Below are 10,060 nucleotides of genomic sequence, written 5' to 3'. Positions count from 1 at the left end.
GTCTTTAAGAGGAGGCTTGATGCCTACCTAGCTGGGATCATTTGAGCCCAGTTTTTTCTCTTGCCCAGGCAGGGGGTCAGACTTGAAGATCTATAAGGTCCCTTCCAACCCTACTTCTATGATTCTATGAATACTCCCCTATCTTTGGGAATAAACAAAAATTAGTCTGGAGACCTGACTTTCCTTAGGGAGCTTTAAAGACAGTTTTTGTATAACTTAATGGGTTATTTGAGAACTATAGTTTTAAATTAATAAGAACCAACTGGAATGCTTGTCTAGATTTTTTTTTAAAATGAAGAACCCAATGTGATAACTTCTGTTGTCAGTTTGTTTGAAGCATCATCTGTCCTATCAATTCTACACTGCTCCACATACATCTTACAATCAGCATTGGATGGGGGCTATATTTTTTCCTAAGAGTTACAAGTCATCGGTGCAGTATTTTTCACATTATATCTGCTCATGTGATTTAATGTTTGAATTTTTCCCTATTATCATTGTGCTCAGCATTCACATACATTATTGAGATGACAGTACTTGCAAGTGATGAAAGATAAGATAGCCGAGGTTTTTTCAGAGCCTTAAGGCAGACTCCAATATGAACCACTCCAATATGAACTTCTAACAAATTACATGCATATAACAACACAGTATCACAACTATATGGCACTAAATTTTTACATTAAGCAATGTTTATCAACTATTTGGATGTTGGCATAGAAAGTTTCTTGAGCAAGTTTGCAGACAAAAATGGGAAAAGACTGCAAAAATGTTGGAGGATGACAGCATAATTCAGAAGGATCTCGCCAGATTGGAAAGTTGAGCTAGAGCTAACAGGATGAAGTTCAATGTGGATAAATGTAAGGTGCTACCACTGTGGGAAAAATAAATCAAAAACACAAATAAAAAATGGGTGACACCTGGCTGAATGGCAGCACTATAGAGAGGAACTTGGCAGTCTTAAAAGACTGCAGACTTAATATGAGTCTGCAGTGTGATGCAGCTGCACAAAGGGCAAATGCAGTTTTGGGCTGCATCAATAGAAGCATTAGGGTGCAAGAAGTGGGAGGTGATAGTGCCTCTCTACTCAGCTCTGGTCAGACCTCACCTAGAATACTGCATGCAAGTCTGGGCTCCACATTTTAAAAAGGACACGGAGAAGATTCAGAGGTGAGCAACAAAGATGATCAAGGTTTTGGAAGGCAAGTCTTACAAGAAGAAGCGGAAGGAGCTAGGCATGTTCAGCTTGGAGAAAAGGCTAAGAGGGGACATGGTAGCAGTCTTAAAAAACCTGAAGGGCTGCCATAAAGAAGGAAAGTATATAGAAGCAGGATATTGGCTGCTGTGGTTCCCCTGCTTTATCTGTGGCAGGTTATGGTGTTCGGTCTATGTCAGTGGTCTCCAACCCTTTTAAGTAGATTACCTTTAGCATTTAAAAGCAACCCAAGATCTACTGTATGCCACTGCCACCTCCCCTCCACCCCCCTGCCCAGCATGCAAGTCTGTGGGGAAAGAAGGGGGAGGGGAGCACATCAAGGCAGAGGGAGAAAAAATTATTTGGGGGTGCACCTCCCGAGCAGGTAAGTCCCACCAAGCCAGGGCCCCACTCAACTTACCCCTGCTCCTACTTCTGCGGCACTGTCCCTCACCACAGGGGCCTCGATCTAGCCTCCGCCCCTTCCCTCCCCCACAGACTGACCTGCTGGGCTGGGATGCACACATGCATGCATACACGTGGGCACTCAGCCCCCACCCCAGCCTCAGATCAACGCTAAGAGGCTCCAAGATCTACCGGTGAATCAAGATCCACTAGTTGCTGACCACTGGTCTATGCTGTATCAGGATTGAGGGTAGTCTTATGCACAGTTCACATTATGGTTTCTATGGGATGGTTTGGAACTGCCTCAGGCAGCAAGCTGGACTAGATGACCTCTACAGGTCCCTTCCAGCCATACATTTCTATGATTCTATGAATTAACATATTCAAAATGCATATTAGATTTCTAGCAGCCTCAGCAGTTACCTCTTTTTTCCCAAAGTCACCACCTGGATTCATTGTTGCCAGGATACGAAATTTCTTTCCTGCAGCCAGTAGCTCTACTTCATTATCCTCGTCTTCTTGACTACCTTTCTCAGCAAGCACCAATGTCTTTTCAGCTTCAAGAACACTAAGGAGAAATTTTTAAAAAAGTGATATTCAAATATACTTGTTTTATTTTAACTCCACACCTGGCAATTCAGAAATTCTCTTGCCGTACATAAAAAACATGTGGAGTGGTTTCAATAAAATGGTTTTCTATAAAATGTGAATTATACATTCTCTTTATCATTTCTGAAGACATTTATGAATATGTAAGTATGGAAAGCTCAAATTAACTTTGCAATGAAAGACTGCATCCAAGTTAAAGTGGCCAGTCAGAAGACCTGTACTGCAAAATGAAACTTTCCTAGCTTTCCAATGAAATAAGTAAACTTGAAGAAATAACCATTTGCAAAGACATGAAGAGAACCCTGAAAGAACTGGCATGAAATAGAAATCCTGAAGGCAGTGGAGAAAGTGACTGCAGGTCATCAAGAGGTCTGGTAATCAGATGGACAGTAATGTAGTAATCAAACACTAACATACAGAGCAAGTTGTAACAGTTTTACACACAATAACCAGTTCTTTCCCTGGTTCTTGACAATTTGTGGCATTTTCCAAGAATGCAGCGTTTCTCACTGAAAATACTCCATTACAGAAGCTTAGAGAAAGTACAGCTTTCATCAACTTTACTTAAACATAAAAAGCTATAGTGCTACCTACAGGCTTCATTGCAGATTTTACTTATGTTATGCAAATTATTCTATTTTCCATTCTTGCTCTATTGTACCACTGCATATTGTTTCAGCTGAACTGAGTTTAACTGTATTCTCTGAAGACATCATCGGTTTACAGAAATGGATCCTCTTGTCCCTCAGTCAAAGGTGACTGTTACAGTTGGAGTAGAAGTCAAGCACAGAAATATCTATGGCTGCAAAATATCTCAGGACAGAAACAATCCCAAAATACAAACCATTTCCACAAAACTTGAACCAATCTGCACATTTCTATTTCTATTTCAGAATATTTAAAGTTTTTCCAGTATTGCCTCAGTAGTGACGTAACTGCAGTAAATGCCCATTTGTCTATCATACCCACTCCCTGTCATCCCCTCCTGCCAGTAGCCTCTCAAACACGAAAAAGTTGTAAAAGAGTACAGGATTTCTACAGTTACAGCAATTAACAAGACATCAGTCACAGCACCTTAATCTCCAGTGAACCACTGAGTTACTTTGACTCACTTTTATTTAATCAAAAACTGAACAACTAAGAGAAGGGAAGGGAGTTAATAAGCTAAACAATTAGAAACATCTGAAGGAAGCTAGATTTGTCCATTTCATGTCTGCAAAGAGCAGCCATATCCAAGCAGCACATTTTTACCATACATACCTGTTAAGTCTCTCCAAGACAGAATCATCCGCTAAAGAAATCTCATCAAGGAGGAAAAATCCATCTTCCCTCATTGCCAATACAAGAGGTCCATCATGCCACTCAAAGAGCCTAGAACTGCCAGGTTCCTCCTAGGCAATGGAGATGGAAAGGAATCTCAAAACCCATTTCTCAGTTCATGCTCCCTCAATGATACTAAAGCTGAGTGACAGCAAGAACCCCTTGTTATGAGACAGACCTTGTCATTTGACCTCTGCCTGACCGGCCGTAGTCCCCCCAGGAAGTCTGATGTTTCCATATGCAAGTGGCAGTTCACAGAGTATAACTTCTGATTTGCTAATGCTGCAAATATCTGGCAAATAGTAGTTTTACCACATCTGTAACACACAAAGAAAGGAATGGAGTCAGCTGAAGCTACGCGTGTAGTTTCTGTGTTTATTCAATGGGGGAAAAATACCCCTGGTCTTAGATTCAAGTATGGGGGGTTGGGCAGGGGTTGGCAGCAGCTGCAACATCAATTCTGATGTAGAACCCAGGGTCCGAGTCAATGCACACACCCTTCCCCTCCCCTGCTGCTGCCTACCTTCCCATTGCAGCTCCAGCTGTGGCTGGGGTCACACATTCCAGCTCAGGGCAAGGAGCACATGCTTCCTACAGCGCCTGCCCAACCAGGCAACAGTGGTTCCAGTGTGGCAGCTCTGGTCCCAGAGAAGCTACTGCCACTGCTGAGTGCTTGGGCAAGTGCTGGAAGCAGCATGTGCTCTGTGCTCCTTGTTCTGTGCTGATAGGGCCTCAGAGCAGCAGGCAAAACTGTGATAGGACAGTAAACAGCAACAGCAGTAAAGGGTGGTGGCATGTGGGGCAGGTGCCAGGGAGTACAGGCACTGTGTAGGGGGGAGGGAGAGCAGGCACACAGGATGCAAGTACCAGGGGAGCAAGTTGGGGGTAAGGGGGAGGTATGAAAGGGCAGGAGCTAGACTACTTCATTCCCTTGTCACCTGTCCCCCTGGCTGCTGCTTGTCCGACTGCAGTAGTGGAGGGCAAGACTACCTTCTAAAATTAGGTTCTATCTATGGAAAATTAGAACAAATTTATAAATTTTCCAAGCCTACAATCTAGTTACTGGGGGAAGGCAGTGCAGAGGCGAGAGTCACCTTACATTCAAAACTATCTTGGATTTGGGTAAATCTGGTAATTATCTGTAACAAAAACATATAGAACAATTCATTAATGTAATAATAAAAATAGGTTACCCAGTTTCTCCCACCAGAAGAACTGGTTCACCAAACTCCAGGGCTCGCCCCACCAGAACCGCAAGCCTCCTCATCCCTTGAGTCCAGACAATATGGCCAAACTCCCTAACCAGAGACATCTGTGTAGATGATTTAGCTGCACAACACAGAGGAAATTATTAGCTCTGATCATGCATGTAAAGTTCCTGATTTAGTTCTTTTTGAAAACTCACCTAATAGCTTCCTAACACTTTCCTCTGAGAAGAGAGAGTAGGGATACAATTTCTTCTTAAAATGTTTTTCAAGAACACTTTGAATAACATCTGCCTCCTCCTGTTTCCTGACTCTGCCTGCCAGAAGCATAAAACCTGTAAATAAGACAAGAGAAATCAGTATAGTCACTTTCTCTTTTTAAAGTGAAATGTTACTGCTCAAGTAACCGGGGGCAAAAACAGGAATCAGGAAGAAAAAGTTATAGATATTTCCTAAAAACGGCAGTGGTACCATCAAGAACAGAGACAGAGACACACCATCATTTGCCAGATGTTGAAGCCAGTCATAATCCTTCTCTGTCTGTTCTGCCATTCTGTATCTTTCAGCCCAACGAAACAAGTCCCGAAGAGTAATGTAGCCATGCTTCCCAGCAAACACTGTTGACCCTCTGCGATAAGACTACCAGAGGAAGAGACAGAACAAGATCATACATTTTTCAGAAACCAAATATTTAAAAAGCAAAATCCCTAAAACAATGTCAATATGATACTACACTTCCTAACAAATCACCATAATCAGAACTTAGTAGATTCATACTCCTCACCTGAGTGTCACCTCTTATTTATTAATTGGAATAAAAAGAAAGATTTTAGGTTTCTTGCTAAAAAACCCAGCTGTTTAGAGTTTTCAGTCTTACTGTATTCCAAACACAGCACAAAAACTAAACACAAAGACCCCAAACAGCAAGAGACAGCAGCAAGATACCACCCAAGAAAACACTCCCAATGCCTCAAAACAACAGCTATTACTTCTCCTATTTTCTATAGGTTTAAATCATCTAGCTGCAGTATTCTTACCCAGGGATCATGTTACTATTTAAAATATTTGTGTTGGTGCCATTTTCCTATTGAAGGGCTCTTGGTTCCTTTTATTTACAGATCTGAACAACATTTATATAGACTTTTCTGTTTAAAAAACAAAGTTTCTGTACCTGTAGATCTAGCATGACTTTGACAAGTTTACTGCAGTAAGAAGGTGGCAGACTGCATCGCTTGTGCAGGATGGTTTCCAGTTCACCACTTGGAAGTTCATCAAAATGAAGCTCCACAAAACGATTCCTGAAGGCTCTAGACAACACCTAAAAGATAAATCAGAGAATGGCGTTTCTGAAATGTGCTCCCTCTCTCTTTAATATGCTGCAAATACATCTAGCCCATAATGCCAAAGGAAGCTGGACTGTCTGGTGGTGTGCTGGTTAATTCTTGAAGGAAAAGGGAACAGTTTGGATAATGATTCAACTTCTGAAAAGGACATGAACAGTCCCAGCAGTCTATTTTTCAATATTCTGGGATAAATCAACCATTCAAGGTCAATGAAATTTCAATATATATGGGCTCCAACACAGCAAAGTATATATATGCTGTTTACAGAAAGTGACTGTAGTTCACATCATTTACATGGAAAAGCCAGTTCCAGTCATCTACAAACCTGATGTTCTCATCAGTCAAAGAACCCAAGATTTTTAAGTTGAGATCATATAAGGATATCACTTCCCCCGGCCCCCCCTTCTTTTTAATTAAAAGCCAATTGAAAATTTCATATATTTTTGCTGAGGAAGCAACATACAAATCTATCTCAGAAAAATCCCTTCTACCCAGTCTAGCTAGATATTTACAAAAAAATTATTTATTTGAAAGCTTACAGGTGCGCACGCCCTTCTTCAGGCATAGGAGAAGATTGTAAAATTTCTCCTAGATAGAAATGTAAATTCAGCCTATTCCAACCAGAAGATCTTATGACACCTTCTGCTCTCCTATGAAATATGAGCTTTCATTTCCACCTAGGATAAATTTTACAATCTTTACATTCTCCTATGACTGAAGAAGGGTGAATGTGCTCGAAAGGTTGTAAATAAAGAATTTTTTTTTGCAAATATCTGTTATTAGATCAATTAGATATCACCTCTCCCACGAGTTGGTGGATGGGTCATTTTCTATCTGGAGGGATGCGGGCAGTGGGGTTCTGCAGGGCTCGGTCCTCGGGCCCGCACTGTTCAACATCTTTATCGGTGACTTGGACGAGGGGGTAAAAAGCACCCTGTTCAAATTTGCTGATGACACTAAGATGTGGGGGGATGTGGGCTTGCTACAAGGGAGGAATAGGCTGCAATCAGCCCTAGACAGGTTACAGGGGTGGGCGGATAAGAATAGAATGGGATTCAACACAGACAAGTGCAAGGTGATGCAGCTGGGGAGGAAGAACCAGCACCATACCTACAGGCTAAGGAACTCCCTTCTCGTTAGTGCAGAGGCAGAAAAGGATGTTGGAGTCATCATTGATGCCAAGATAAACATGGGCCATTAGTGTGGGGATGCAGTCAGGAAGGCCAACCATACCTTGTCATGCATCCACAGATGCATCTCAAGCAGGTCCAAGGAGGTGATCCTCCCCCTCTATGCGGCACTGGTCAGGCTGCAGCTGGAGTACTGTGTCCAGTTCTGGGCGCCACACTTCAAGAGGCATGTGGACAACATGGAGAGGGTCCAGAGGACGGCCACTCGCATGATCAGGGGGCAGCAGGGCAGGCCCTACAAGGAGAGGCTAAGGGACCTGAACCTATTCAGCCTCCACAAGAGAAGGCTGATAGGGGATCTAGTGGCCTGTTACAAACTAGTCAGAGGGGACCAGCAGGCATTGGGGGAGTCCCTGTTCCCCCAAGCGCTACCAGGAGTGACTAGAAATAACGGTCACAAGCTTGCAGAGGGTAGATTCAGATTAGACATCAGGAGGTGCTACTTCATGGTCAGGGCGGCTAGGATCTGGAGCCAACTTCCAAGTGAAGTGGTGCTGGCTTCTACCTTGGGGGTCTTTAAGACAAGGCTAGACAAACACCTTGCTGGAGTCGTTTGACCCCAGTACTCTTTCCTGCCATGGCAGGGGGTCGGACTTGATGATCTGCTCAGGTCCCTTCTGACCCTACAAACTATGAAACTATGAGTTCTGATTCCTTTTGCCTGTAGATCAATACAGCTACAACCCATATCCCTTCTGCCTAGTCTGAAAGTCTAGACCTCTTTTTCTAGAGCAGTGATTCTCAAACCAGGGTGTTGAGGCACCCGGGTGTGCCACAAGATTCTTTGAACGGTGCCCCAGAGTGAGGAGATAAGCAGGTAACTGCTAGCTCAGGCCCTTCCCTGCCTTGTAGATTCCCTGCCCCCACTGCAAGGAGGTAAACACTATAATAAATACATTTTTAAATGGGGTGCCACTCAATTAACAAAAAAATTATAGAGGGATGCCTTGAGTATAATGAAGAATACACTAGGTCTAAAAATGATCAAGAACCACTGCTTTAGAGCATATGTCCACTTAAGTTTACATAGATGTGTTTATAAGCTTAGTCTCTGGGCACCGTATCAGCTCTAATACACAGTGTGAGGATATATTAAACTAGGAAAAAGTGTTGTTATCTCCATTTTACAAATGGGAAATTCAAAGCTCAGAAAAACTAAGGCCCCCTCTACATGTTATAGGTATCGCACAAGTTAACTGCGCAATTACCTTGAAACCAACTACACATCCAAAGTACTGACAGGGCTCCCAGCTGCAGGGGTGCCCAGCCAGGGTTGCAAGTCCTGGCAGCACCATGCAGCTGCTCGGACCTAGAGTCCCACAGCTGCAGATGCTGGGTGCCCACAGAATGCCTTGCAAAAAACTCCTCGGGTAGGAGGATCACCATGTGGGGCAATCCCTCTACCCCAAGGGTGCATGGGGCTCCAAGACACAGGAACTTCCTTCTTGCCCATGACTGCATTTTTAAGCTGAGTTAAGATCAGGCTCCTCGTTGCACCGGCAATAAGGTACAATCGGAGCTAATGCTTGATCCCATAATTGCGCTTTCTGCTATGTACATGTGAATTGCACGTTAGATCCCATCGCACATTTACGTGCACATATAGAGGGGGGCCTAAGGGACAGACCTAGCTTGGCCTTGTAGACACTTCCACTTAGGTTTTAAAACGCCCAAAATATAGGCATCCTGCTCCATAAAACTGATCCAAATCAAGAGGGTGAGGCACCTATGTTCCCTATAGGGTCAACAAAGAGTTTAACATCTTCAAAGATTTAACAAGAGCACCCAGGTGCTTATCAGGGAAATGCACAGAACTAGACAACAGGAAATACTAGGACAAAATCATGCATGACCTCTACCCTTTTCCAGAGGTTAGGAAGCAGACTCAGGACTGCCCATAAAGTGCTGCCATCGTCTTGTGATGCAAAGCACATAGAGGGGAGGTGCCCAATGGATGTGGTGGTGTCCATTTTTGGCAGAAACAACCTAGTGGCCAGAGCAGAGGTTCTCAAACTGTGGTCCATGGAGCTTCATTTAGGTGGTCCTCAGAAAGTTTGCAGAACGATTGAGAATATCTGTACTTGTAAGGTAAGACTGCTGATATTAAAATATGAGTTGTTTGCTTTGATTTGTAGAACAAAAAAGTTTATTAAAGTGGTCCACTGAGACCCTCAGCAACTTTCAAATGGTCCACAAAAAAAAAAGTTTGAGAACCACTGGGCTAGAGCACTTAGCCAGGAAGCAGGATGTGTAGATTCTAGGTCTGACAGAATTAAAACCCACATCTCCTACCTCTTAAGAGTATCCCAATGACCAGGCTACAGAGCAAGCTAGATGATGGCACGCTCTACCCCTCCTACTCAAAGTGAGCTACTGGGCTGTGAAATTCATGGGGCAAGAAGGAGGGCAAGTAAGAAAAACTATGGCCTAGTCATGAAGGTGCTTCACTGTGGAGGTGGGAAAGCAGAATTTTACTAACTGCTTCAAATTTTTCTTTTTTTTAAACAGATAACTAATTACTGTAAAATATAAAGCTGGCAAGTCAGTCAGCAACACAGAAGTCCTTGACTTCAGGAAAGCTGACTCTGACTAGCTCAGGAGGCTTGTCAGTGAGGCCCTAAGGGACCATGCCCCCAGGGGGGAGGGGAGTCCAGGAAGAGTGGTTGCTCCTCAAGGGAGCGAGCCTCAATGCACAAGGCAATTCTATTCCATCTCAGAGGAAAGGCAGCAGAAGGGCACAGCAGCCCCCCTGGGTCTCCAGGGATCTAGCAGACCTCCTGAGGCTAAAAAGAA

General features: G+C 43.5%; 1 protein-coding gene across 1 annotated transcript in view; it reads right to left on the bottom strand.

Annotated features, from left to right (window-relative positions):
* Window positions 1-10,060, bottom strand: part of MDN1 (midasin AAA ATPase 1) — a 180,237-nt gene that overhangs the window by 113,504 nt on the left and 56,673 nt on the right. The window contains exons 26-32 of the mRNA XM_019520321.1: window positions 5,906-6,052; window positions 5,232-5,373; window positions 4,935-5,069; window positions 4,723-4,858; window positions 3,708-3,846; window positions 3,470-3,600; window positions 2,024-2,168 (exon numbers count right to left, since the gene is read on the bottom strand). Of these exons, the coding sequence (XP_019375866.1) occupies window positions 2,024-2,168; window positions 3,470-3,600; window positions 3,708-3,846; window positions 4,723-4,858; window positions 4,935-5,069; window positions 5,232-5,373; window positions 5,906-6,052 (975 nt within the window). The remainder of the gene's footprint in view (window positions 1-2,023; window positions 2,169-3,469; window positions 3,601-3,707; window positions 3,847-4,722; window positions 4,859-4,934; window positions 5,070-5,231; window positions 5,374-5,905; window positions 6,053-10,060) is intronic.

The sequence above is a fragment of the Gavialis gangeticus genome, unplaced genomic scaffold (assembly GCF_001723915.1).
Source record: "Gavialis gangeticus isolate Ggan-Ray unplaced genomic scaffold, GavGan_comp1, whole genome shotgun sequence".
In the NCBI taxonomy this organism is placed as follows: Eukaryota; Metazoa; Chordata; order Crocodylia; family Gavialidae; genus Gavialis; species Gavialis gangeticus.
Note: the sequence above shows the minus strand (reverse complement) of the source record. Positions and strands in the feature narration are given on the sequence as shown.